We start from the raw sequence: 24,033 nt of genomic DNA on the forward strand, positions 1-24,033 counted from the left end.
TACTTTTATAAGAAGCTACTTGATTTTCTTCTGTGCCTCAAAGGACAGGCTTTCGATCCCTTTGAGGGTGGCCTCATAGCTCCGTATCGTGGATGAGTGGCGATTCGAGGATGGTCTCTTCATCTCCGAGGTCGTGGGAAGCTTGAGTTGTAGCTTGCTTGTTTGGAGTGGGTTTTGAACCCCTCCCGGCTTGTAAACTTGGGCCTTGCTAAATGGCGACGCCAAAAGCCTCTGCTTGGAAGATGTCGTGAGCGATTGCTTGGACAGCTCGCCGGTTGCATCAGCCTGGGAAACGATGTATTTAGAACAAAAATGACAATGACAATGGTAATCACTTACGCTGTCTTTGGTGCACAAGTCGTGAATTCGCCTCTTTGGCGGCTCCGGAGAGGTTAAGTTCCGGGACTTTGCAGCGTCTTGTTGGCCGGCTCCGGCGGCTAGCTTTGTTAGTCAGCAAAATCCAGTTTTGTAGAAAAGGAAGATTTACCTGCTGGCTTCTCAGCTTTGTTCACCAAGGCAGTTGCCTGGAATGGAGGGATTTAAGTTTACGAAAAAAGGAGCAAGATGAAAGATCAACGCATGCTTACTGGTAAACTTACTGGAGATTGCTGCTGTGCAGTGGCGAGCTGCCTCTTCAAAATGGTCCAGTCGAACATACAATCGTATGGATATCCTAGTATCAAAGATTGCCTTGTAATCAGAATTCATGAGCACAGAGAGCTTAGATACCCTCTCGGATGAAGAGATCGTGAAAGAGGCGCTTCAGGTAATTGTAGTCTGGCTTTTCCTCGAAGCGAAGAGCCCGGCAATAGTGTAGAAACGTTATAAATTCCGTTGGACATGACTTGCACAAAACCTGCAAAACTATGGCTTTTTGTCATTCACGTGAACTCGTGCAGCAAATGACAAACCTCAATGGGAGTTGAAATCTTCTTTGAGCTGATCCTATCGTACTTCTGTTTCTTGTTTCCTGCTTTCAGGCCTTGCCAAGGAAGACTGTTATAGCACACAAATAAATGAATAAGCTCCAGAAACTGCGTAAGAGGCTATGATCACCTTCCCCTCAAGAAGTAGAGTAGAACGTAACCAAGAGACTCAAGGTCATCCCTCCGGCTTTGCTCTGAGGAGGAACCCGAGTTACAAAGCTGTGCTGAGGAACTGAACGTACCAATGCCAATATGAGTGTTGATACTGGCATATCTTGCAGTCCCTGTCAAGCTTTTGTCCTCCCTATATCGTCAGCACCATGTATCGATCAACAAACATCGAGCTAAATGAATGAAAACGGGAGAAAAACGTACTTGCTAACCTGTATGAGATGTGTTGGTGAGTGTTTGGATCCCGATACTTCTTGGCGAGCCCAAAATCGATGATGAAAACCTGCAAGCAGCGTGGGAAGTCACCAAAACTTGCTTAAAGCGAAGAACTCAAGGGCTCACCTGGTTTGCTCGCTTGCCTCGGCCCATTAAAAAGTTATCAGGCTTCACGTCACGGTGAAGAAAGCTTTTGGAATGGACGAACTCCAGCCTCGAGATCTACACAAAAGTAGAAAGCCTTAGCAAAGATGAAAACAAAAAAATGCGGCCTCGTTACCATTTGGTCCGCTAGCATTAGAACCGTCTTGAGCGAAAACCTCCGGTTGCAGAAGTTGAAAAGATCTTCCAAGCTAGGGCCAAGAAAATCAAGGACCAGCACATTGTAGTCACCCTCAACCCCAAACCATCTCAAACTGGGAATGCCAGCTGACAGAAAAAAGATCCGACTCCTTTAAGGTGACTTTTAAAGAACGATGGCTTCTGATTATCACGTACTTCCTCCTTGGAGACTCTTGTAAATTTTGGATTCGTATTGAAGCTGTGGATTCCTTGTTTTTGCATTTTCCTGAAGAGCAAGAGAACTTACAATGAGCACTCCTCGCGGAGACCTTGAACAGCAAAAAGTTTACCAATTTGACACCCACTTCTTCATGAGTTTGTACATGCGTTCCTTGGAGAAGAAAAAAAAAAGAAAGAAAAAAGTTTCGAAGCTTCATCCACGCAAGCTGAGCCACTTACCCAAATAAATCTCCCCAAACGAGCCACTGCCAAGCTTCCGACCAAGCTTGTACTTGTTTGCGACTAGTTCCATTGCAAAAACAAGCTAAATCGCCGCCACAGCTTCTCCTCAAGCGCATCCATCGCCAGAGATGGCTCTCGTCCATCTTTTCTTGTAGCTCAGAGGAGGAACCGCCATAACCATACCTCCTGGATCGATTCCCCTTGCTCCAAAACACCAGAAAATCTCTCCCGCCACCATCACATTCTGTGAAACCCTAGAAAATGGGCGAGTGCTGCCACAATGGAACCATGGTCATTCCTGGCTTGTGCCTCCCGAGAGGAGGACGACACCCCGCTGGCGGGAATGGGACCGTCGATATCCTGCATTGGGCGGCCACGATGCGCCATGTTTGAAATCTTAGCAACTACCCGGGAAGCTCCCTAGGGCTTGCGTCATAGAAGGGTTTTTACAGCTCCAAGCATATTCCTTGAATTGCTGACACGTGTTTTCTTCGTTTTGCCGTACCCCCATTTTAGGGTTCCTGGGGCAAGGAGAGAGCGATGGATTCGGCAGCAGTGCACAGGATTGCAGGGTTTCTGTCTCTCGGCCGCGGGAATGGGTCGCATCCAGCAGCAGTGGGGCGCCAATCGTCGCTAGGGCGCGGAAGATCGTGCCTCGCAGCTTGCCGCAACGCACGGTTCGCGGATCAAAGCCATGTCGTGTTCTACGCGCGGCCAAGGAAGCAGCGGCGCTCGGCGACCTCCAGCCCGCGCGGCTTCGCCGGTAAGTTTGAGATGGCAACAGTGGACGACGAGTCCGTCCAGGAGGTGATCCGGCAGCTCGAGGAGCTCCAGCTCAAGGCCAAGGCTAAGAAGAAAGAGCTCAAATGCAAGAAGGAAAAGGAGAAGAAGCAGTCAGCGATGGCGGCGGGGCCGGCGATGAAGAAGAGGAAGAAGGAATCGTCGTCTTCGAGCTCGGAGTCTTCGGATTCGTCAGGTGGCGAGTGCGGTAGCAGCCGATTTGACATGAGCTTGCTCCGGGAGGAGCTGCGAGCAGCAGCCTCTCCAAGATCCATAATCGATGCTGTGGCCAGCGAAGCCTCTCTGGAACAAGTGAATGGGGGGAAATGCGTTCTAGCGCCGCCGGTTTGTGCGAGAGTGGAGGTTTGCACGGGTGGGAAGTGTCGAAAGGCCGGCTCTCAGCAAGTTTTAGCCGCGTTCCAAGCAAAGATCTCTTCTTCTTCCTCGCCTTCACTGTCTTCGGCAACTTCGTGTAAGTGTATGGGGATGTGTGGACAAGGTCCCAATGTCCGGATCCAAGGAGCTGGCGATGGAGCCCCTTTGGCTTTCAATCACGTCGGTGTGGAAGACGTCGATCCCTTGCTCCAGCAGGCTGGATTCCCAGCCGTGGTAGCAGTAACGAGGATGCAAAGCGCCCGCTACTAAGGTATTTGTTACTATTAAAATTTGTCACAAACTTATCTGACAATATTTGTTTTCTACAAAGTGCTTATAATAACCAAAGTTTAGTAGTGACAATAACTTCAGTTTTAATCCAGTCAATTTAGTGTTAATATTTTGGAGAGGGCCGCGCGTACGCGAGCCCTCAACTTCCACAAATTACGACGTCCACTCCTCCACTTTGGGAAGATGGTAGGCTGGCCAAGCCAAAGTGCAATGGGAAAGCCAAACCTAGGCCATTGGCCTTCATGATCACCAATAGACCCCGTCCAGGTAAGTATGGATCCTTTCCCCAGGCCCTAGCTTATATACTGTTTTAGTGGCCTCAATCTACGCCCCGGCATGTGGGATAGGTTTAATTCCACGTGGCAGCCCAATCCAGAGCCCTAACTTGACAGTTGTGACCGTTTAGGGCTTGTTTTGACTTGGAATTTCATGAGATCTTTCTCGCTCAGTCCATTGTTGTTTGCATTGTTCCCTCGTCGTTCTCTTGTTGCGCGACCGACGCGTTCGTCCTTGCTTGCGTTGTTCCTTCTTGGTTTTCTTGAGCGAGAGGAGTGCCTGCTGTTGGTTGCGTTGATTCCTCCTCTTTGTTTTCTTGCGCCACCGCGTCGCCCAGTTTCTCGGTCTCGGCCCGCCTCTTCTTCATGAGCTCCAGGAACTTTTCCTTCTCCTCTGGAGTGGAATACTCGAGCGAGCAGTCGCCCACTCCCCACTCGGCTTGGCGCTCGCAGTACTTGTCTTCAATCTCTTGCTTGCGCCTGGAAAGGTTTTCCGAAGTTCGCAAAGACGTACGAACCAAGAAGAGGACTTACTTGGCAGCGTTGTCCTTCGATCGCTTGAGCAGCTCCTTGATCAGCGGGGAATTCTTCATGTTTGAGTCGAATTCTTCATACTTCTTTCTCTGTTTCTCTGGCGATGGAAGGGAGAAAACAAGAGAAAGAGAAACAAGAATCAAGGGGGAGATAAGAGCAAAATGTAAGACCTGAATTCTCTTTGAGCGAATCTGGGACCGAAATTTGGGGGAGCTGGAAGTCCCAGCCGCGATATCCAGAGAGAATTCCAGCTTGTGCTGCAATTATTTCGCGATAAGCAAGCAAGATCCTAAGAGAATGCGAAGAATTGTAAGCAAACGCACCTAAATCCGGGCAAGAAGCGCTCACTGAGAGCACCGAGAGAGGAACCATGGCGAGCTTCGCCATCGCCATCGGCAAACCGGAGCGCCTTGCGGAGGCGGATTCAGCACTGCAGATCGTTGCCGCAGCGGCATTTCTCCTGGCGCTACCGGAAACCTGGATGGAGGGCCTGGAGAAATCGATTGTGACGAGCTTGGCGCCTCCAAGCAGGAGCGACATGGCCGCTCGAGGAATGAAATAATATTCCTGGGGACATTAGGGTTTATAGGGTTTTAGGGTATTTGGTTCCTCTCCTTCGTCGATTCGCCTTGCGCCTAGCGATGGAGGAGCACTCGATGTCTCCCGAGCTCCAAAACTTCCTCGAGGTGCGTATCGCGCAGCGCATTGCATTTTTTCGTGGCATCGATTGATAGGGTTTTGATAGTTTTTCATTTGGTCGAGAGCCTTGCTTTGCTGCGACTCAAAAGATTTCTTTTCTCTTAATCTTTTCTGCCTGTTCCATTGCTTGGCACACTGGTTTCTTTAGTCCTTGAGTTTTGATTCTATAAATTTTTTTTCTTCTTTCCCAGCAAGAGAAGCAGAAGGCGATGGTGAACGAGCTCGTCGGGAAGCTCACCGATGTGTGCTGGGAGAAATGCATCACTGGAACTCCATCCGGGAAGTTCAGTTCCAGCGAAACCAATTGTCTCACCAATTGCGCCCAGAGGTTCATGGAGGCAAGCGTTCTCATACTGCGCAAGATGCAGCGTTGATTCATCCATCATCCCATTCGTCCCGATCGATCATCTTCAAGAAGAATGAAAGAGAGAGAGAGAGAGAGAGAGAGAAAAAAAACACAAAAAATGAGAGGGGAAGCACCAAATCACGGGGAGAATTTTGTATCATTCTCTTCATCCGAGTCTTTGACATTTTGAGTTTGAAAGTTTGAGCTCCTTTGCTTGCGTTGGAGTTAACTGAGATCCATGGCTTGGTGTGCAAATCAAAGCAGTGGTCGCGGGTTCGACTCCTGGGTGACTCGTGTTATTGCCAAGATAGACATCCACGAGAGCGAGAGAGCTCATTACCTAGGTCTCACGGGACTATTGTTTTGCGTCCCATGGCAGGAGCATTGAGGAGGAGGAGGAAGGCGAGGAGGTGGCGCCCAGCATTCTAGGCGTCGATCTCAGATCTGCTGGATCCTCGTGTAAGTTCTCTCATTCGATCGATCGTCCAAATGCTGTGTCGTGACTAATTTCGAGCGAATCTCAAGATATTTCGATGACCAAAATCTCTTCCTGCTTTGCATTTTCTCTCTACCTTCCCCGAGTTAGATTCAGCGCTAGAGAATGCTTCACAAGTAACGAATCCATCTGGTTTTTGTTTCTAAATCCATGTATCTGTGTTGATCATCTTAAATTTTTTCCAGTAACGAATCTATCTCGCTTTTGTCAGGTAAATTAATCTTTGATGGATACAAAGTTCCAAGCCAAAGGCTGATACATAGCAATGAGAGCACTGACGAGCAGTGCCTTCTGCAACGTTCGCTCCGCCATTGTGATTGCGCTGCTCCTCGTCTCCGTCTTCGTCGTCCTCGATTCGTACACATGGAGACTTTTATCAGTTCCCTGGGCTTACTCTAAGTTCACTAGCTCGCTCACGGGCGTCAATGATACCAGGCACCACGCGAGGATTGTAAGCCCCGAGGAGGCAGAGGCGGCCATTGCCGAGGCGACCAAGGAATGGCAGAGAACTTTAGCGAAAGAGCCATCACCACCTGACGTTGAAGCAGAGAACAAAGTTCTTCCCGAGACTAAAAACTCTCGACCAGCACCGGCTAGCTATTCTCCGGTTCGACGAGAAGCTCCAAAGGTATGCTTTTGCTTTTCGTTTTGAAGTTGAATTGTTAAGTGCTGTATTGTGATTTGTAGAAACCAGATGCGGAGCTTACTAGTTTGCAAAAGCTTGAAGCCGGCATGAGCCATGCTCGAGCCGCAATAAGAAGCGCAGTGATCCACGGACTTCAAGAAAAGGACGATCTTTCGCCTGATGTATACCTCAACGCTACGATTTTCCAACAGTGAGAACAAAACAGAAAAAATGCAATTTTGTGCTCGGTTTCAAACTCTCGATTTTGCAGAAGCTATAGAGAAATGGAGAAACGTCTGAAGGTGTTTGCGTACCCGGAAGGAGAAGAACCCCTGGTGCACAACGGGCCGTGTAAGGAGATCTATGCAATCGAAGGGCGATTCATTCAAGAGCTTCAAGGGAAGAACAGCTACCTGACCTCCGATCCTGAGAAGGCGCACTTGTTTTTTCTCCCCTTCAGCGTGGCCATGATGGTGACTTATCTTTACACGCCCGGATCGCACGACATGGGACCACTGGGGCGTTTTACAAGGGACTACATCGACGTGATAAGCCACAGATACTCTGCCTGGAATCGAAGCAGGGGTGCCGATCATTTCATGGTTTCCTGCCACGACTGGGTAAGCTTTCATCGTCCAAAGATACGTGTTTCTTGTTCTTCTCACGGTCTCTTTCTCTTATCTTCTTTCAGGGACCTCATATCTCCAGAGCACATCCGGACTTGATGGCAAACTCGATCCGTGTGCTCTGCAACGCAAACACGTCCGAAGGCTACGTGCCGAGCAAGGACGCAAGCCTTCCGGAAATCCACCTCGTCGGCGGCCAAGTTCCAAGCGTTCTTGGGGGGCCACCGCCGGAGGAGCGCAGGTACTTGGCATTTTTCGCTGGTGGCGACCACGGCCCCGTCAGGCCAGTTCTCTTCAAGTACTGGAAGGAGAAGGACGAGGACGTCCGGGTTTTTGAGAAGCTGCCATCTCGAGACGCATACCTCGACTACATGAGCCACAGCAAGTACTGCCTGTGTCCGGGGGGCTACGAGGTGAACAGCCCTCGCATTGTCGAGGCCATTTACAACGACTGTGTTCCGGTGGTGATAGCGGACGACTTCGTTCTTCCGTTCAGCGATGTCTTGGACTGGGACGCCTTCTCCGTCAAGGTGCTGGAGAGGGACATACCGCGGCTCAAGACGATCCTCCAGGCGATTCCCACGGCCAGGTATCTTGAAATGCAGGCGAGAGTTTCCAAAGTCAGGAGGCATTTTCGCTTCAACCAGCCTCCTGAGAGGTACGATGTTTTCAACATGATACTTCATTCGGTGTGGCTGCGCAGGCTAAACATGATAATTCACGAGTGAAGGGTGTGAACAAAATTGTTTAGGGAGGGAGGTATGTGTGATGGGATTCTTTGTAGTCGTCTTGCTCTGTTTTTTGTTCTTGGTTTTGGGCTGTTTGTACACTAAAGGGTGTTTATAAGTTTAATCAGATGAGTTTACGCAAGGATGGTTGGTTCTCTCCGACACAGAAAATCTGAAAATCTGGTGGTCGTTCAATCGCTTTCATGGTCTCGCTTTTTACCGGCAAGGCTTGCGTAGATCTGTGTGAGCTTTTACTGTTGGATTTGGATATTTGGATTGCTGCTACAGACCTCCTCGAGCTAAGCCTTCGATAAGAAAATTCTGGAATCCAAGGCTCAAAGAACTTTGACAAGTTTTTAAGTGCTTCAAGGAATCCTTCATGATTGAAAACAAACACACCCCACGGAGCTAGAAAAGAATTTCTATCTTTCCAACGGACGAAAAAATCAAACCATGGTCCCGAAAGCTGTGATGCGTGATCTAACAAACAAAGCAAAGTACTGGAATCTGGAAATGGGATATTCACCCATTCGAATCCAGTTGTACTTCACTAGTGCCAGCCAGAAGCTTGCACTTTACACACAAGCTTAAAACACTCTGTTACGCGGTGTGAGCTTCCCAGGAATCGAACCGCCGATCACTGGAATCCAAGAAAGTCCAAGGCGTATGACCCGGTATATTCAACCATTCAACCATTCACGCGAGCATACACGCTGCTGCGCCGTCGTATGTGACCAACGAGAGAGATAGCGGTCCGCTACATTTAGCGCAACAGGACTAGAATTCTCGAGACTTTACCAAAGGAACTTTGGCAAGTATAGAGCTGTGGCATTTGTCCGAGGTCTCGCCAGAGGTAGCTACGCTAAGTTTGTCCAGGGCTTTTGAGCTCCCAGGCTAAAGCTTTCCACTCCCGGCACTGTCCCATGCGCTGGGGAATGGGAAGCTATAGCCATGGGCTTGCATGGCGAGGGGACTGGTTTGAAAGGGGTGGCTCATTCATTCTGGGGCTCCACTTATAAGAGGAGAGATTCATTTGTAGCGTATTTGCTCGTTTTGGTTTCGCTCGTTTCGTCGTGGAGAGGAAAGGAATTCAATGCGCGCAACGATGCGGGAGGAGGACCGGGGCGGATAAACGATCTCTTCACTCGCTCTTCATTGATGGTTTGATCTTCCATCGCCGGCATCGCCATCGGCAGCAATCGCGCGAGAGGGAAATCCCCCAAATATTTTGGAGCTGGTTTGTTCCCTCTTCCAATCTTTCTCGCCTCTGGCCGCTGGATTTCGCGGATTCGAGGAGTTACTCCGTCTTGGATCGCTGCTAGGGCCGGGTTTTTCTTGATCTTGGGACAAAACAGCCCGCAATGCTTCGGCCGCTCCGCGCAGCTGGGGAAATCCGCCCCAAATCCGAGCAGCGATCGATCAATGCATGCGCGCGGTAGGGTCCGGGGCCGAATTTCACAGCAGCGGGGTCGATCCTAGACAGGAAATCACAGCTTCGCAGTGATCGGCCATGGGCTGCTCGTCGTCCAAGAGCTTGGAAATGCAGGCGCGGAGGGATGGATGGAATCCACCGATTTCCCGGAGCTTTGTGCGCAGCCTGTCGATGCCCCTTCGTCAGCAGCAAAAGTCTCTTCCCCAGCCCCTCCGGTTCCACTCGGTCGCGCTCACGTCGAGCACATATGGCGCTCTCAAGATCCCCGATGTTGACGAGGATGGAATTGGATACGCCAGCATCGAGAATGGGGAGAAGGAAGAAGAAGCAGCCATGGCAGCTCCCTTGGCAGCGGGCGCCAAGGATTTAGAGGGGAGGATCGAGGCTTCTCCGCCGGCTCCACTCCACCTCTCTAAACCGGCGGCGCTGCCCAGCGTCCCTGAGGCCGAGGTGATCGATCTCTGGGAGTTGATGAAGGACCTCACGGACGAGACCGAGAATGTCGAGGAGGACAGCTCCGCTGGCTCCCGGCACAAGAGCATGGTAAGCAAGCGCAGGGCGATGAGGAGCAGGGCGCTCAGCCGGTCAATCTCTTCGGTGGACTCGATGCGCGAGCTGGACGTGAAGATCAGGAGCGTGGCACTGGCGCTGCCGAATTTCGAGAAGAAGCTGCGGGCTTTGGACGCGCTCAACTCGATCAGCCGCGGGGTGGCCGACGAGGAGGAACAGGTCTTTTTCCGCTACAGGAAGAGCCGCGAGGATTTCCAGAGCAATTCGGTCAAGTCGAGCCCGGCCAGGGGGATCATCCACAGCCCGAAATCTATGAAGGGCTTGTTCTACGGGGCTACATTGGAGGAGCTGAGAGCACAGAGCACTTCAATCGCCACAGTGGCATCAACCAGTTCGTCTTCCTCGTCTTCTTCGAGCTCATACGACGCCTCGTCCTCGTGTGGCGACTGGGAGGAATCGTCGTCCCTGTTCGACCCGGAGGTGCTCAAGACGTTCCAGCAGCCGGAGGAGGGGCAAGGCGAGCAGCAGCAGCAGCAGCAGCAGCAGCAGCGCTCGATCCAAAAGGTGGCGCCGCCGGTGGTCTCAAAGAAGATGATGTCGAGCAAAGTCTTGGCGATCGACCAGGTGGAGGAGAAGACGCTGCTCGACGGCCTGGCTGCCGTGTGCCCGCCTCGCGGGGAGAGGAGAGCCGTGTTGTACGTGACGAGCCTGCGGGGCATCAGGAAAACGTTCGAGGACTGCGGCAAGGTGCGCATGATCCTCCAGGGGTTCGGGGTGGCCATCGACGAGCGGGACGTGTCCATGCACGCGGAGTTTCGGCAGGAGCTCAAGGAGCTGCTCGTGGAGGTGGCGGAGCGCAAGAACGCCGCCGCCAAGGGCTCCCCGGCGCCGCCAATGCCGGTTCCCAGGCTGTTTATCGGGGGCCGATACGTTGGAGGCGTGGAGGAGGTGAGCCAGATGAACGAGGACGGGCTGATTGGGCGGCTGGTGGAGGGGCTCCCGCGGCAGAGCTCGGTGGCGACGTGCGAGGGGTGCGGCGGCGTGAGGTTCGTGCCGTGCCTCGAGTGTAGCGGCAGCTGCAAGGTGGTGGTGTTTGGCGGCGGCGTCGGCGACTTCTCGGGCTCGGGCGTGGTGGTCCGCTGCTCGTACTGCAACGAGAACGGGCTCATCCGCTGCCCGGTGTGCTTGTAGTAAGCCCCCGGAGAGCGAGTGACGCGGTCACTTACGCGCTACACCACCACGCGGACAACGCACGACCGCTTCCAGGGTGATATAATATGGATCCAGGAAGAGATACACAGCTTGGTTGATCATCGGCGATCACGCTAAAACTCTCCTGGAGTCCACGAGAGGCTGGATGGATGATCTTGAGCTTGGGGGGCGACGCGCATTTACTCGGTCGTTGGAGAAGGCCAGAGGAAAAGCTTGTGATGTTCGCGAGGCTTCACCAACTTGGATTTGGAGGCCGCCAGCCAACAAGTCACAGGGGTTCTTACACGGAAGTTTGGTTTGGATGGGTCAGAGAAGAACAGAAGAAAGAGAAGCTGGAGAGAAGTCAATGGGCTCTTTGGACGCACACACGGAGAAAAGCTTGCAAGGGGAGAAATCGGCAAAAAACCAAGTCCATCCAGTTGGTGTGTGGGAGAGAGATATTGGAGGACTTCTAGGGTGTGGAGAGAATGGAAGATTTGGAAGCGTCAATGGGGACCCCTGTTTGGACACTGATCAAAGAATGCAAGGTTTCAAATAATTGTTGATTTTAACCTGTGACTTTGCAAGTGGGCCCTTTTTTTTTTGTCATGTTGGTCTTTGGAGCTAGGCTTTTGGTTGGTTTTGGCTTGTAGTCTGATCCATGCAGTGTGATGTAAGCCTTGGAATCATCCGAAAGTGTGTGCTTCCACTCGTCACGGGTTATTCCTGGCGGTACTGTTAGTTTCTTTTTTCTCTGTTTTTTTTTTTTTTTTTGGTCCTCTTTTTTTCTCTTTCAGCCGAGTTCATGCTTTGGTCATTGGGACTGTTGGAGCGAATTGTTGCCGACTCACACACACGTGAAATAGTTCCAGATCCTCCTTATTCTAGAAGAGGCGATCTATGAAAATACATGAACAAAAGCATGCAGTAGATAGATCAAACCTTTCTCTCTTTTCGATTTGCTTTAGTCCTTTTTCCCGCTTCTTCGTCTTCAGACTCATCTTCATCTTCAGACTCAGATTCATCCACAGGCTCGGGATTTAAATCGATTGGGTCTTCCTCTTTGTCCTCTACTCCATTGGCCACTTTCTGTCACAGCAGCTCTCCAACAGGAACTAGTGCGAATGTCCTGCATTCATCGGTCCCTACGGCAACCTGGCGGCAAGCTTCCTCCTGTACTAGTTCGCACATTACAAGCTCGTTTGCAGATCAAGAGTATACAGTGGTGAGAACGCTATTATAATCGCCATCCATGTGACAATTTAGGTGCGCTGATGCAACGAGAAGATAGGAGTCTGCTGTAGTCAGCCACTCCTGCGTCCACAAGCTTCAGAATAACAAATTTCAAAAAGAGGCCCTTGTGGTAATAAAAAGGTTCACTGCTACTTTGCGGGGGACTAGCATTTTTGAGACGGTAGAGAGAACTTGGACGGGTCAGCATCTCGTCCTTCCCACTTCGGCACAGCATCACCGACGCAAAGGCCTCGCCAAACACATACACATGTGAGTCTCCAAGCACCACGTTTCGCGCACACCAATCCTATAACCAAAACCAAACCAAACATTTACAGCAACAGCAGTAATCCATCTGACAAGAACATACCCAGCAATCTGATGTTCCTACCAGAGCCCGCAGCTCTTCATTCATCCTGCAAAAGAACCACCGTTGTTTTGAAAAAGTACAATGCACATATTCTTACTTTGTGAATGCGAGCTCAGTACCGAACGTTGACAGCTCCAGAGAATGTGATCCATGAGTCGAGATCGGCGAAGTTCGAGATGTACAGAATAGAAATATCTGTTACGCTCGGATAAGCTACGTGGAAAATTAACACAACTCGGTCCTGCACTCCCCCTATCTCCGGCAAGCACACGACATACAGTCGCATCCGACTATCACTGCCTCCATTGCCTTGTATAGCCCTAAAACAAGGAGATGCGCGGCAGAATTACTTTTAGCCCCATTTTTTTGTGTTGCCACCAGCCAGTGAAGCTCAGCGCTATATGAAATAAGACGGAAACTTTATTTATGTCCTCGAAGGACGAAGGGTCCGCTGCTTTCCATTCGGCAGCTTTGACTCAATTCTTGCAAGCTTTGCATCTTCGTATTTGTAAGAAGATGATCTTACACGTCACGCATTCAAGGTGTCCATCACCATGTTCCCAATATGTTGCTGCAATTTGTGACTGGACGGTGAAGGAAGCAAGCAAAGTCGACAAATGTTCCAGGACTTGCGTACTTCAGAAAATTATTGACGAGCTTCTTGAAGACGGTTGATCTGGAACGAATGCTAGTCGAGCAAAGACGGTACTCAATGACGTAGGAGAAGTGCATAAGATTTTCTCCGACCTTGCTGTTTTGGTGAGAGAGCAAGCCAAGGATTTATTGCCAAGACTTTCGTGAAATTAAAGCCCTTGTTGTTTTATTGCTGTATACGAGGAAAGCCAAACGTCTGGAACACCTCTTTGAGCTCTGACCTTTCCCTCTTCCTCTTTGGCGTATAAGCCTTATATGAACTAGAATTACGTATTTGGAGAGTAGCACAGGAGTACACAGGTCGAGCACGAACTTACGCCGGACAAGGTGTGGTTCTCTATTTCATCGGGGACCTGATGAACACGGACTTTAGGCGTCCAGTGCTGAGGTGAGCATATTGTTCTCTCCCCAATGTCGTTATGCTCTCGCCTTGCAGATTTCTGGATTTCCTCCACGGCACACAGAGTGGAGGGGCTTTTACTCAGCGTCATGGCCGAATGGTGGTTGCAGGGGCATCAGGAGCTCCGAGACCCTCCTCCGTCGGCTGCCACTTTGGCTAGTAGTTCGCAATCTGTACCCTTCGGCATTCCTGTCCACCATCTTGCCTCAATTGCAAGTGTCTTGTGGGAATCTTGCAAGCCGCCACATTACTCTTGTACGGCCGAGGAGGAAGAGGACGGGTACTTCACAGCTAAGGAGGCCTTCATGCACTCTGAGGACGAGCCCCCCAAGCAGCTTCCTATTCCGCCGTAGATTGTATCGGGCCTCCATGATGATAGAATGCTGGAAACCTCATGGACGCACCGTCCTAGAGCTGCTGGCTCCTGGAAGAGTGTCTGATGCCGCCCCCAGCCATGCAAAGCTTCCACAGCAACCGCATAGTCCGCTCGATATGTGTGCAATCTGGCATCTAAAAGCGCATTCAGGTGAGCGGATTCGTGAGCGTATGCCTTGCAGTGCTATAGCAATCTACTAGTTGTAATTTATTTGAACTTACAGTTTAATTTTCTTCCCAAAATAGTTGCTATTCTTTAATAGCAATTATGGAGCCCGAAATAGAATCAATAGATCAGAGTGACCCTAAGCTCCAATAAGCTTTGGCAATGGCGTGCAAGTTTTTCCCGCGGTGATTCTCCACCTTCTCACTTGCGCAAGGAAGAAATTTGCATTGACGAATCTCTACTACACGAGAAGCACCAGGATCATTGACAGATTACTCTCGTAGCTTAATTTCGAGGGTGTGCCCTCGATGATCCAGCCACCTTCGTCCCATCCAACCAACGCAACACAAGACCCTCCTGAATGAGCAATGAGCCCGAGATTGTTTTCCAGGAAACCTATGGTGGTTGCCACGCTGGGCTCTGGAACAAACACGAATCCTCGGATCTTCTCCACAACCGCACTGCTCGCGCAGGCCTTGGCAAGCTTTTCTTTATCCAGAACCAGCAAGCACCTGTCCTGGATCTTGGACATTCCCCGCCATTTAGCCTTCACCCTCGCCCACAAGCCCTCGAACTTTCCGGCCTTGGCGAGGAATCCATCCAGGCCCGCGAGCTGCCCGCTGGAATTCGAGATGCAGCTCAAGCAAGCGGCTTCGAGGCAGCAGGAGCTCCCCTGCTGCTCGCGGCCGCCAAATCGCGACGCGTCACAGCACTTGATTGACAAGGAATTACGAAGATCATCGCACTGCTGCAGTGGAATCCGCTTGGCCGTGCAGTAGGAGACGAATCGCGAGCAGCACCATGGATTAGCGAAGTGCTCCGGCCAATCTTCTTCACGCAGCCTCAATCCAAGTCCCCTCTTCATCCATCATCAAAGAGGGTTTAGGGCTTACGTACAACAGACCAGGCCGTACGATTACTTCGGCCAAACTTAGTGCAGTTTGTACGGTAGCTGGGGTTTGGGCCAGACGAGATCCGCGTCGTACATTATCGTGGCTTGCCGTTTGTCAAACAGCTCTAGAACTTCTTTGAGCTTCGGCACGTCCTCACACAATATAACTATTCACCAGAAAAAACGCTTGAAGCAAACAAGAGATTTTTGGTTTTCACTACCCACTTCCATAGATGATTCCAGCGTCGTCGGGAAGAAGTTCTTCAGCTGCGGTTCTTATGGACTCGAGAGCCACCGTTTGTTGCTCCTGGTACAGCAGCAAAGTTCTTTCGAAATCTGGGACTGAGATAAAATATCAATCTTCTTACCCTGTCCATTTCAGAGAGCTGTTTCCCCCATTTGAGCATGTTGATGTTAAACTCCGACATCTGAAAAACAAAGTACTAAATCGCCTCCAAAAAATAGGAAAGGAATGCAAAAATCTTACAGCGTTGACGAGCGTGTTTCGTGGATGAGCTTCGTAAGGTCCCAGATTGGCTGAGATGATGAAGCCGTTCATCCAGCCCATGAAAAGTCTATAGGGAACCTGAGAGCAATCTCACTGTCAGCGTCCCAAAAAACACAAGTAAAAACGATAAGAACTGACGTCTTCGGTAAATGAAAACACTGAAACCGAGTCTATGTATCTGGTATCTGAATCCAGAACCTTCAAAATCTCAATCAAGACTGGAGTCTCCGCCTGAAAGGGCAATGTTCTATCAGTAAAAAGCCAACAAACGAGCAAACCTCGACCAAATGTAGGCAGCATGTTGGATAAATGAGGAGAAAGCCCGAGACTCTTTCAATGTGTTCAGCAGCTTGTTCTAAAACCTCCTTGTGATATTCTACACGAAAGTAACAACAAAACGTGAGTAAGAAACAGAGATCGTTTGAATTTTATACCTGTGAGTCGCTCCTTGTCATTCTCCTTTGAAACATTCCTCGCAGCGTACATCATCCTGCTTACAGTGGTTTTCTACAAAACAAGAAGAAAGAAAAGACGAGAGAGAGATTTTTGACTCTCGATTGCGAATGAGTACTTGATTACCTTGGCTGTTATCGGGAGATCTTCCAGCAAAACCTCCAAGAGATTGGAACGAGTCATATGCATCACGTATTCGTCCATGGTGGTTCTTTCTTTTTTCCTCGCTCCCTTCCAATGTCAGCTGAAAAAGTGAGCAAATGAGCGCGAAAGAAAAAGTCATTTGTTAGTTAGGGCTTAGGCGCACTTTGAAATCTTCGCCTACGGAGTACTGCAAACGAGCCTGATCAAGCGTCGATCGATCGAGAAGGAAATTTCCTATCCCCTGGGAGGGCGGAAGTCCGATCCAGATTTCGAGGACGACTCATCGCGATGGCTGCGCGATGGGGGAGGAGGAGGAGGAGGAGGGAGCGGATGACGAGCAGCAAAACAGATGATTCTAAAGGCGCCATTCGCAATCTTTGTGCGCTTCGATCGATCTTACTGTTCTTGGGAAGAATGTTCTTAGTATATGCCGACATAGATTAATTTATCTATAAACATGTTTACCATTCTAAAGCAAGTTGCTAAAGTTGTTTCACCAAAACAATATAAAAAATTATGTAAGTCATGGGGAGTTTACAAGATCACGCTACTTCACGCAATTTTCCGGGAAAAAAGGTGGGAGAATCAAGCATGTTGTGCCAGATACGATTATCAAAGATCATCGTCAGTAGTATAAAAACTCAACCAATGCAAACTTAACATCCCATCTCCTCCTTCACAAATATATCAGTTTCTCATGGCCTGTAAACTTCTCTTCCTTGCATTCCTAGCTTTAAGCCTAGGTGATTGTGCACTGGGAGCTCTCAGCTCCTCGTTCTACGCCACCTCATGCCCGAATCTCACCAACATCGTGCATGCCGCAGTGCAGCAGGTCGTTGCGTCCGAACCCAGAATGTGTGCTTCGCTAATCCGCCTCTTCTTCCACGATTGTCATGTGAACGTAAGCTCGAACATCGCATTTTCCTTCTTTTAAATGATATAAACTCTGGAATTCAATGGATCATATGCAGGGCTGCGATGCGTCGATTCTCTTGGCCGGAGCGAGCCTCGAGCAGAACGCGTTCCCGAACATAAACTCGGTGCGAGGATACGACGTTGTCAACAACATCAAGGCTCTCATCGAGGCCCAGTGCCCCGGGAAGGTGTCTTGCGCGGACGAGCTCGTCTTGATCGCCCAACAATGCGTCACCGCAGTGCGTATATCAACAATGATATATCCCATGATCATTTACTAATTGATTTTCCATGCTACGTGCAGCTTGGAGGCCCATCCTGGAGCGTCCTCTTCGGACGAAGGGACAGCCTAAACGCGAGCCAGTCGGCAGCGAACACAAACCTCCCACCTCCCACCTTCAACGTCTCGGCGCTCATCGCAAACTTCAAGGCCCACGGCCTGTCGCTCCAGGACATGGTCGCCCTCTCTGGAGCCCACACCGTCGGGAAATCCCACTGCTCCAGCTTCAAGCCCCGCCTCTACGGCCCCTTCCAGGCCCCGGACGCCATGAATCCCACCTTCAACACTTCGCTGCAGGGCCAGTGCCCCAACGTGAGCTCCAGCGACAACAATCTCGTGGATCTGGACCAGCTCACGCCGGTGGTGTTCGACAACAAGTATTTCGTGGATCTCTTGAACGGCACCGGGGTGCTCTTCTCGGACGAGACGCTCGCCATCGGTGGCAACTCCACTGCCGAGTCGCTGGTGTGGACTTATGCATCCAACCAGACGCGCTTCTTCCTGGATTTCGTGACTGGGATGATCAACATGGGGAACGAGAGCCCGCTCCAAGCTCCGAATGGACAGATCCGGCTCAATTGCTCCCGGGTCAATTGATGGCGAATAGTCCCTCTAAGAAGCTGGCCTCTGGCTGAGGTCTCTTTCCAAAGCACTAGTGTGTTTTCTGGAATGAAATGGATTTGGTTTTTGTTTTTGTTTTAGCTAGCTGCAGCAAGAATCTTCAACGAAATGCCCGAGTGCAATTATTTCCGGCACTCAGGCAACCAACTTAAATATGGATCAAAACCAAGCTTCTAAGAGTCATTGATCTGATATCTTTCGTAATGGGATCATATTTCCAAGGTCCACCTACTCAAAAGAATCCTCGTGCATGGATGAAGCTTCTTGACAAGTTCCAGCACATGATCTGCAATATTACATGAGTGTGCTGCTGTTTGTGTTCTCGCTGTGCCTTGGACAGACACTGGCACGAACTTTTATAGTGCCGCGCGCCCAAATCCGGTTGGAAGCGAGGCACATATGTGTCCGCCTCTCCTTTTCACGACTTCCACGTTAACGTAAAAGCTTAAGCTTCGTTCTGAAGTCTAGCGTGCTTTGAAATGAGCAATGTTATTAAATCTATCGGTCTCATGCGCTGCCAGACTTGTAAACAGCGATGGTTGCTCAAAACACACAGAGCAGACACGTCCGGTATTTTTCCCGGATGATCTCTCTTTCTCGATTGAATCGACTCAATTCAAGTTCATAGCATGGTATAAGGTGCATGAATGAATGAATGAATGTAACCAAAACTATGGAGGAAGTGATATCTATGATTAAAACGCTGCGAAAAATCAAATTGCCCCCTTTCGAAGTTAACCGCGAGCCAAGTCCACATAGCCTCCCACCCGGCTTCTTCAACGTCTCCGTTTTCATAGCAAACTTCCGGAGTCCGCGCAAGGGGGTGCAAGGCCTCGTAAATTGTCTTACTTTGCATATTCGCTGTCGACGGTGGAGATTGGCCGTGAAGTTCGCAACTACCAGAGTCGCTAGAACCAGTTGAAGTATAACAAGGAAAAAAAAAACGAAGAATGGTGAGAGTGGCGGCCGCTATTTGGGGGTACCTCGAGGGACTGGCGTTGCACAGGCTTTTCGTGCTTGGATTCTGCCGGTGAGAGCGAGAGTTGAAACTGATGGTCGCGGCTTTGTTCGTTCTAAGACCTGGAATGCAGAAAAAGGAGATGCATTAGATCCGAGCAAAGCATGTCAGTGCTGGACGGACTCGGGCCTATCGATCTCATACTCGACGACCAGCGCTTTACCTGCTTGGAAGGCTTGTGGACATCAGGTCGCTCGGTCTCTCCCGCCTCGTTGCTTCTTCTTCGTGGTGATGGTTTGGAGGGTGCACAGGACTTGGAGTCCCCCGCTTCGGCGGAGGCATGCAAGCGGAGATTGCCGAGCTTCGCCAGGACAGACGGAGGCTGGTGAGGTTATTCGTTTCCTGCCTGAGACACAAAGACACAGGCGTAAGTAAGAGACGTGATTGCAGAGAAAAGAGCTAGAGAAGTACGCAAGGAGGTCGCAAGAAATGAACGAGCTGAGAGAGAGGCTCAACTTGCTCGACTTGAAGTACCAGTTGCTGCTTGACATGGTATGATGGAAAGAGCTTCCTAAGGAAGAAAAAAAGAAGTAATTCTTGCCTGCCTTGTTCCTCGCAGTGGACTAGTCGGACTGATGGACAGCAGTCGCCTCCTCCATCTGAATCGGAGCCACCTCCTCCAGCGCCACCACCTTCAACCGTGCACAACGTTACAACAACGGTGACCGAACAAACAACCACTGTCCAACAATTACAAGCAAACCTCTCTTCGACTTGAAAAGAGCTGGAAATCATCTGCTAGAAAAACAAAATGCAAATCAGAAAGAAGCTCACTGTGCTGTACAGTTGACTAAATGAAGAACAAAACAAAACAAAACAAAAAAAAAAAGCGCAAAGCGTTCGACCATCAAACCACATAAAATGGTAGATCCTGGTCGAGACTCGCCAGTTTCTCAAGATCCTCAACAGAGAACTTGAAGTCAAACAATTTTATGTACTCTAGCAGTTTCTCTGGATCGTAGCTTTGAATTACTGAGATTACACCATTCTCAAGTAACCACCGGAGCGCAATCTGTAATTTGGAGCACAAAGTTGAGCATTCGACTGTAATGTATAGCCCACCTGATTCGGAGTCTTTCCATGGGTTTCGGCGATTTCTTTGATGACGGAATTGTTAACAACTGAGAGTGGAGGTTGCCCGCCTAAAGGACGCCATGAGCTCACACGAACGCCCACACCCTGACAGAACTCACGGAGCTGTTTCTGTTGCCACATAGGATGCAACTCAACCTGCATCGAGTGTTTTTTTTGCTTAGCCACTTCCAAAACTAGAGCGAAAGTTTCGGTACCTGGTTTACTGCGGGGACCACGCTAGCGCTCTCCAATATCTCTTTCACGTTTTTCGCTGAGAAGTTGCAAACACCCATCGCCTTTGTCAGGCCGCTTTGCACACAGTCTTCGAGAGCCTCCCATATCTCCTGCACGCTTGATGGAAGGGAAGCGCTCTCCCGCTGATTGGGAGGGTATGTGCAAGATTTCAGAAGCTTCGATGGGGACTGGACCAAGCAAAGATCCAGGTACTCAAGCTGTAGAGCGCTGCAAAGCCACCAGAATCACAGGCAGAAAGACGCTTTTTTTATGAGAAGGGATTACCTGAGGCTCTTTTCAACAGCAGGTCGAACTTCACCGGCATCAAGAAGGTGAAACTTAGATGTCACAAAAACCTCCTCGCGTTTCACCAGGCCATCCACAAATCCCTTCTTGAGGCCCTTCCCGACGGCTTCTTCCGTGCCATGAGCAGCTGCAGTGTCGAAATGTCGATAGCCCATCTGTGCACAAACGTCCAGCACCACTTCCGAGTGAGCTCGAGAGGAAAAACTACTAAAAGTGAGCTCTTTACCTTCAGAGCCGAGACAACAGCATCCTGAATCTCGCTTGCAGAGCCAGGTGCCTCGCTGCCGAAGCCCAGAGCTGAAATGCAGGCGTCAGTGTTGAGAATCACCACAGGAACTTTAAACAGTAAATGCTGTCGATGATTCGCCTCCGTCACTGTTTCCATGAAGAAGGCGAAAACAAACCAAGCGAGTTGATAAGAGGAGATGAGATCACTCCTTCTTGAAGAGGATCCACCAAACCTAACACACTAGAAATTTATCCGGGTTGCTTCTGAAGAAAAACCGAAGTACGACAAGAAAATATAAAAAATAAAAAAAAATAAAAAAAACTAGAAAACCAGCCAAAGAATCGAAGCCAACATCACCATCGACAGACTGGGCCGAGCATTTACTTACACCAGTAACTCCCTCCAAAATTTAGTGCCACCAATTCTTGTTGAGCACCCTGAGCAAAGGAACAAGGATGAGAGCTTCTATCGACAGCGACACACGAGGAATGGACTCAAAAAATAAATGTGCTCGGCTAGCTTAAGAGGACTACGACTGACAGCTGCGAGCCATATGCGACCAAGCACACACTGCGATATATACGAGTCTAAAAACTCAATTTGAAGAGGAGGCTCACCTTTTCTCTCAGTGCTACGAGCAACGTGCTCCTTTCCCTTTCGATTTGCGTGGCAATCTCTACTGCAGATGATTCCATTCCAACACATACATTAGTGATCCCAAGAGTCCAGAAAAAAATCGAGGCCTGTATAATTTTTTCATTCCGCTTTTTGGAGTTCTTCCATTGTTATACCCGTGTCAATCACGTTTTCTCTGACAAACCTGTGCAATTATCACCTCATTAGTGCGGGGGCCATAACAAAGTCGAGGCTTACCTGGATAGCTTATCCTTGGACGATTGCAGAATATAAATGGACATAACCAAGGTTAATAGAAAAGCTGCACGCCCAGTTCCCGGTCAGATAAGACGATATCGAGGACCACGCTGCTTACCAGATCCAAACAATATGTAGAAACCTGTTGCAACGTCAATCTCTGACTTCTCTTCCCTGCAATGAAACGCACAAACGACACCTCAAAAGCTCTGTGACCACGTAAGCGTACCAATTATATCGAACTAGTACGTGTTTTGGCCACTGCGAAGGATCCCAAAACTCTTTGAACGTCCCTTCGTGCTCGGCGACATCTACAAACGAATAAAACATGTCATGAAAGGCATCCAAGGGTACGCGATTTACTTACAATCCTCAGGCATCTCGACGACTTTGGCAGAAACGCCTTCCAAATCGCCACCTGTGTATCTCTGGCAGACAAACAGTAAGCACGCATCTTCTGCACAACTTAAACATCCCACCAGAGTCACGTCAATCATAGGCATTTTGCTGGACTGTCGGCCCACGATAAACAGCCATGGGGTGGTAATCCTCTCGTGTCCAAATTGCAAAGATCTGTGCATCAAACTTTAGCTACAAAGGAGATAGAGAAGAGGCGTACATTTTGTAGGGGTCGGCGCCGCTGTAGCCAACAGGCTTTGGAATTGGGACAACAACCTGAGAGTTTTCATGGTCGTTAGATTCGAGGAATAAAAAGAGGAATTCAAGCAGGAAGAAACTGATTTTACGTGTTCTCCAAAGAAATGTTAATCTCACATCTACTAATTTACACCGAAGTGGTTTCTAGACGAAAAAAGAAAGCACTCTGTCTAGGAGGAAGTAAACTTTTCTGAAAGAAAATCTAGTCTTTCTTTTCTGATCTAAGAATGCTCTACCTCTCTGTTGATCCCAAATCGAGGGCAATGGCGCCCCAAGTAATCGTGCCAGGGCGTTCGCATCTAGCAAGCAAGAAATTTCCGTCAAAAGAGGGAAAGAGAATGTAGCTCTACTCACGTTGTGGTACTGTCCCCTGCGCGCCAGCGGCACGTATTCTCCTAAAAAATAGCCATCGCAAGCTCCGATCGCCGCGATGACGAGCAGCAGGAACAAGGCGGGCGATCCCATCGCCTCGATAAACCCTAAGAACTGGGAATATTTAGGGCATGGAAACGATTAGAGCCAGTGCTTTGATCGCCTCTTTGATCGAAGAATGGCGCAGCATATGGCGACTTCTAAAATCCTCAATGTGGACTGAAGCTCTCCAGGCGAAAAGGAAACGATCGAAAGCCTTGTTTCTCAAAAAACATTCGAAAGTTCTTTTTGTCTCCAACAGTTGTTAGGTTTTTTGACCAAAGGATCCTGGAATTAAACCTATCCCACATGCCGGGGCGTGGATTGAGGCCACTAAAACGGTATATAAGCTAGGGCCTGGGGATAAGCTCCATACTTACCTGGACGGGGTCTATTGGTGATCATGAAGGCCAATGGCCTAGGTTTGGATTTCCCATTGCACTATGGCTTGGCCAGCCTACCATCTTCCCAAATGGACGTCGTAATTTGTGGAAGTTGAGGGCTCGCGTACGCGCGCCCCTCTCCAAATCAAAGTTCCAAAATAGTAAATCTATGACTGGGATCAAAGTATGATCCTTTGTTAGGTTTCATATAGGTCAGAGAGAGTTTTCGTTGCGATGGAAGATTGAGCGATGCGCAGGGGGCACGGGGAGGAAGAGAGCGTTCGAGTGATGCGAGAGGCACCGCGCTGCTCTCAAGGCGTGCGCGGGGCTGGCGTTCAAAGAAGAGTCTCAGGGCAGAGGCCAAACCGTGCGGGGATTGGCTACTTTACTTCTGTTCTCGTGTTACTTTTCTCGTCGCTCTCAAGGCTTGCTCTAGCTGCGAAAGACGAAAGTATGAAGATCAAGGCTCTGCCCAAGGCGCGAGAATCCACTCCGATGCTGCGAACCGGGACGTTTTCGTCTTGAATGCTCTGGTGGACATGTATGGCATGGTGGACGCTGGCCGACAGGATGCCTTGGGATACGCACAGAATGGCGATGGCGAAGAAGCTCTACTGCTGTTTGCGGTCATGCAGGACGAGGGATGTCTTCCGGGTTCTCCAGCTTTCGTGACTGCATGACAGGCTTGGCTGCCTCGCGGAGAGCGAAGAGTGGATGGATGAAGATGAAGGCTTTGGATGTATGTTCATTCTCAAGCTTTCTCCAGTGGCTGGGATTCTGATAGGCCTGGTGGAGTGACTTTGCAGCCACACTGGGATGGCTCACAAGGCGAGAGAAGTTTTGTGGACGATGAGGTGTGGTGTTGATCCAAG

General features: G+C 49.7%; 10 protein-coding genes, 1 non-coding gene and 1 pseudogene across 12 annotated transcripts; 6 read left to right on the forward strand and 6 right to left on the reverse strand.

Moving 5' to 3' along the window:
• Positions 1-3: 3 nt before the first annotated feature.
• Positions 4-2,444, reverse strand: LOC9654097 (casein kinase I). Its single transcript, XM_024669046.1, has 14 exons — positions 2,345-2,444; positions 1,946-1,986; positions 1,812-1,881; positions 1,594-1,742; positions 1,440-1,535; positions 1,310-1,380; positions 1,169-1,230; positions 1,057-1,120; positions 912-996; positions 730-856; positions 600-673; positions 488-524; positions 340-437; positions 4-285 (listed from the first exon to the last, which is right to left on the reverse strand). Exons 1-14 carry the CDS (start codon positions 2,442-2,444, stop codon positions 16-18), a joined length of 1,344 nt encoding a protein of 447 aa, XP_024524814.1. The 3' UTR covers positions 4-15.
• Positions 2,445-2,497: 53 nt separating this feature from the next.
• Positions 2,498-3,578, forward strand: LOC9654866 (diacylglycerol O-acyltransferase 3, cytosolic). The gene has a single exon (XM_024669395.1). The coding sequence runs from the start codon at positions 2,598-2,600 to the stop codon at positions 3,480-3,482; it is 885 nt and encodes a 294-aa protein (XP_024525163.1). The 5' UTR covers positions 2,498-2,597; the 3' UTR covers positions 3,483-3,578.
• A 39-nt stretch (positions 3,579-3,617) lies between these two features.
• LOC112344499 lies at positions 3,618-3,778 on the reverse strand. Its single transcript, XR_002991722.1, has one exon. It is a non-coding gene; the product is annotated as a U1 spliceosomal RNA (small nuclear RNA).
• A 50-nt stretch (positions 3,779-3,828) lies between these two features.
• Positions 3,829-4,873, reverse strand: LOC9654098. The gene is made up of 4 exons (XM_002964581.2): positions 4,636-4,873; positions 4,483-4,569; positions 4,313-4,409; positions 3,829-4,258 (listed from the first exon to the last, which is right to left on the reverse strand). Exons 1-4 carry the CDS (start codon positions 4,850-4,852, stop codon positions 3,949-3,951), a joined length of 711 nt encoding a protein of 236 aa, XP_002964627.2. The 5' UTR covers positions 4,853-4,873; the 3' UTR covers positions 3,829-3,948.
• Positions 4,874-4,898: 25 nt separating this feature from the next.
• On the forward strand, positions 4,899-5,596 carry LOC9654867 (mitochondrial import inner membrane translocase subunit TIM8). The gene is made up of 2 exons (XM_002964194.2): positions 4,899-4,998; positions 5,203-5,596. Exons 1-2 carry the CDS (start codon positions 4,954-4,956, stop codon positions 5,383-5,385), a joined length of 228 nt encoding a protein of 75 aa, XP_002964240.2. The 5' UTR covers positions 4,899-4,953; the 3' UTR covers positions 5,386-5,596.
• Positions 5,597-5,676: 80 nt separating this feature from the next.
• On the forward strand, positions 5,677-7,974 carry LOC9654099 (probable glycosyltransferase At5g03795). Of its 2 annotated transcripts, XM_024669396.1 has the most exons (6): positions 5,677-5,816; positions 6,065-6,481; positions 6,541-6,689; positions 6,750-7,098; positions 7,170-7,762; positions 7,808-7,974. In XM_024669396.1, exons 2-6 carry the CDS (start codon positions 6,119-6,121, stop codon positions 7,830-7,832), a joined length of 1,479 nt encoding a protein of 492 aa, XP_024525164.1. In that variant the 5' UTR covers positions 5,677-5,816; positions 6,065-6,118; the 3' UTR covers positions 7,833-7,974. The 2 variants fall into 2 exon arrangements, with proteins under 2 accessions (XP_024525164.1, XP_002964241.2); XM_002964195.2 differs by having other exon boundaries at positions 5,678-5,816; positions 7,170-7,974.
• A 729-nt stretch (positions 7,975-8,703) lies between these two features.
• LOC9654100 lies at positions 8,704-11,544 on the forward strand. The gene has a single exon (XM_024669330.1). It carries the CDS (start codon positions 9,343-9,345, stop codon positions 10,963-10,965), a length of 1,623 nt encoding a protein of 540 aa, XP_024525098.1. The 5' UTR covers positions 8,704-9,342; the 3' UTR covers positions 10,966-11,544.
• A 5,311-nt stretch (positions 11,545-16,855) lies between these two features.
• LOC9654869 (peroxidase 2) lies at positions 16,856-18,201 on the forward strand. The gene is made up of 3 exons (XM_002964197.2): positions 16,856-17,061; positions 17,132-17,314; positions 17,380-18,201. Exons 1-3 carry the CDS (start codon positions 16,858-16,860, stop codon positions 17,950-17,952), a joined length of 960 nt encoding a protein of 319 aa, XP_002964243.1. The 5' UTR covers positions 16,856-16,857; the 3' UTR covers positions 17,953-18,201.
• Positions 18,202-18,567: 366 nt separating this feature from the next.
• Positions 18,568-19,740, reverse strand: LOC112344452. The gene is made up of 3 exons (XM_024669262.1): positions 19,536-19,740; positions 19,158-19,340; positions 18,568-19,056 (listed from the first exon to the last, which is right to left on the reverse strand). Exons 1-3 carry the CDS (start codon positions 19,727-19,729, stop codon positions 19,050-19,052), a joined length of 384 nt encoding a protein of 127 aa, XP_024525030.1. The 5' UTR covers positions 19,730-19,740; the 3' UTR covers positions 18,568-19,049.
• A 15-nt stretch (positions 19,741-19,755) lies between these two features.
• LOC9654102 (NAD(P)H-dependent 6'-deoxychalcone synthase) lies at positions 19,756-21,559 on the reverse strand. Its single transcript, XM_002964584.2, has 6 exons — positions 21,455-21,559; positions 20,835-21,274; positions 20,588-20,763; positions 20,284-20,530; positions 20,057-20,224; positions 19,756-20,006 (listed from the first exon to the last, which is right to left on the reverse strand). The coding sequence occupies exons 2-6, from the start codon at positions 20,991-20,993 to the stop codon at positions 19,842-19,844; spliced, it is 915 nt and encodes a 304-aa protein (XP_002964630.1). The 5' UTR covers positions 20,994-21,274; positions 21,455-21,559; the 3' UTR covers positions 19,756-19,841.
• A 6-nt stretch (positions 21,560-21,565) lies between these two features.
• Positions 21,566-23,018, reverse strand: LOC9654870. The gene is made up of 9 exons (XM_024669261.1): positions 22,722-23,018; positions 22,604-22,666; positions 22,330-22,385; positions 22,190-22,283; positions 22,078-22,138; positions 21,940-22,021; positions 21,829-21,884; positions 21,711-21,774; positions 21,566-21,657 (listed from the first exon to the last, which is right to left on the reverse strand). The coding sequence occupies exons 1-9, from the start codon at positions 22,830-22,832 to the stop codon at positions 21,594-21,596; spliced, it is 651 nt and encodes a 216-aa protein (XP_024525029.1). The 5' UTR covers positions 22,833-23,018; the 3' UTR covers positions 21,566-21,593.
• A 132-nt stretch (positions 23,019-23,150) lies between these two features.
• LOC112344502 lies at positions 23,151-23,302 on the forward strand (annotated as a pseudogene).
• The last annotated feature ends 731 nt before the right edge of the window (positions 23,303-24,033 follow it).

The sequence above is a fragment of the Selaginella moellendorffii genome, unplaced genomic scaffold, assembly GCF_000143415.4.
Source record: "Selaginella moellendorffii unplaced genomic scaffold, v1.0 SELMOscaffold_4, whole genome shotgun sequence".
In the NCBI taxonomy this organism is placed as follows: Eukaryota; Viridiplantae; Streptophyta; class Lycopodiopsida; order Selaginellales; family Selaginellaceae; genus Selaginella; species Selaginella moellendorffii.

What these genes read in the sequence shown, in the direction of transcription:
- LOC9654867 (XM_002964194.2), top strand. Translation starts at nt 4,954, where the DNA reads ATGGAGGAGCACTCGATGTCTCCCGAGCTCCAAAACTTCCTCGAG. An exon ending in AGCTCCAAAACTTCCTCGAG is followed by an intron (nt 4,999 to 5,202) that starts GTGCGTATCGCG and finishes CTTCTTTCCCAG; the next exon opens with CAAGAGAAGCAGAAGGCGAT.
- LOC9654099 (XM_002964195.2), top strand. Translation starts at nt 6,119, where the DNA reads ATGAGAGCACTGACGAGCAGTGCCTTCTGCAACGTTCGCTCCGCCATT. An exon ending in AACGCTACGATTTTCCAACA is followed by an intron (nt 6,690 to 6,749) that starts GTGAGAACAAAA and finishes TCGATTTTGCAG; the next exon opens with AAGCTATAGAGAAATGGAGA. An exon ending in TGGTTTCCTGCCACGACTGG is followed by an intron (nt 7,099 to 7,169) that starts GTAAGCTTTCAT and finishes ATCTTCTTTCAG; the next exon opens with GGACCTCATATCTCCAGAGC.
- LOC9654100 (XM_024669330.1), top strand. Translation starts at nt 9,343, where the DNA reads ATGGGCTGCTCGTCGTCCAAGAGCTTGGAAATGCAGGCGCGGAGGGAT.
- LOC9654098 (XM_002964581.2), bottom strand. Translation starts at nt 4,852, where the DNA reads ATGTCGCTCCTGCTTGGAGGCGCCAAGCTCGTCACAATCGATTTCTCC. An exon ending in TTCGCTCAAAGAGAATTCAG is followed by an intron (nt 4,410 to 4,482) that starts GTCTTACATTTT and finishes TTCCATCGCCAG; the next exon opens with AGAAACAGAGAAAGAAGTAT. An exon ending in TCGAAGGACAACGCTGCCAA is followed by an intron (nt 4,259 to 4,312) that starts GTAAGTCCTCTT and finishes AAACCTTTCCAG; the next exon opens with GCGCAAGCAAGAGATTGAAG.
- LOC9654102 (XM_002964584.2), bottom strand. Translation starts at nt 20,993, where the DNA reads ATGGAAACAGTGACGGAGGCGAATCATCGACAGCATTTACTGTTTAAA. An exon ending in CTGTTGTCTCGGCTCTGAAG is followed by an intron (nt 20,764 to 20,834) that starts GTAAAGAGCTCA and finishes GTTTGTGCACAG; the next exon opens with ATGGGCTATCGACATTTCGA. An exon ending in TGGTCCCCGCAGTAAACCAG is followed by an intron (nt 20,225 to 20,283) that starts GTACCGAAACTT and finishes CACTCGATGCAG; the next exon opens with GTTGAGTTGCATCCTATGTG.
- LOC9654870 (XM_024669261.1), bottom strand. Translation starts at nt 22,832, where the DNA reads ATGGGATCGCCCGCCTTGTTCCTGCTGCTCGTCATCGCGGCGATCGGA. An exon ending in GATTTGGGATCAACAGAGAG is followed by an intron (nt 22,386 to 22,603) that starts GTAGAGCATTCT and finishes GAAAACTCTCAG; the next exon opens with GTTGTTGTCCCAATTCCAAA. An exon ending in GTACTAGTTCGATATAATTG is followed by an intron (nt 21,885 to 21,939) that starts GTACGCTTACGT and finishes GTTTCATTGCAG; the next exon opens with GGAAGAGAAGTCAGAGATTG.
- LOC9654866 (XM_024669395.1), top strand. Translation starts at nt 2,598, where the DNA reads ATGGATTCGGCAGCAGTGCACAGGATTGCAGGGTTTCTGTCTCTCGGC.
- LOC9654097 (XM_024669046.1), bottom strand. Translation starts at nt 2,444, where the DNA reads ATGGCGCATCGTGGCCGCCCAATGCAGGATATCGACGGTCCCATTCCC. An exon ending in AAGAAGTGGGTGTCAAATTG is followed by an intron (nt 1,882 to 1,945) that starts GTAAACTTTTTG and finishes CTTGCTCTTCAG; the next exon opens with GAAAATGCAAAAACAAGGAA. An exon ending in CTGCACAGCAGCAATCTCCA is followed by an intron (nt 525 to 599) that starts GTAAGTTTACCA and finishes CCTCCATTCCAG; the next exon opens with GCAACTGCCTTGGTGAACAA.
- LOC112344452 (XM_024669262.1), bottom strand. Translation starts at nt 19,729, where the DNA reads ATGATTTCCAGCTCTTTTCAAGTCGAAGAGAGGTTTGCTTGTAATTGT. An exon ending in CACTGCGAGGAACAAGGCAG is followed by an intron (nt 19,341 to 19,535) that starts GCAAGAATTACT and finishes TTTGTGTCTCAG; the next exon opens with GCAGGAAACGAATAACCTCA.
- LOC9654869 (XM_002964197.2), top strand. Translation starts at nt 16,858, where the DNA reads ATGGCCTGTAAACTTCTCTTCCTTGCATTCCTAGCTTTAAGCCTAGGT. An exon ending in TCCACGATTGTCATGTGAAC is followed by an intron (nt 17,062 to 17,131) that starts GTAAGCTCGAAC and finishes GATCATATGCAG; the next exon opens with GGCTGCGATGCGTCGATTCT. An exon ending in CCCAACAATGCGTCACCGCA is followed by an intron (nt 17,315 to 17,379) that starts GTGCGTATATCA and finishes TGCTACGTGCAG; the next exon opens with CTTGGAGGCCCATCCTGGAG.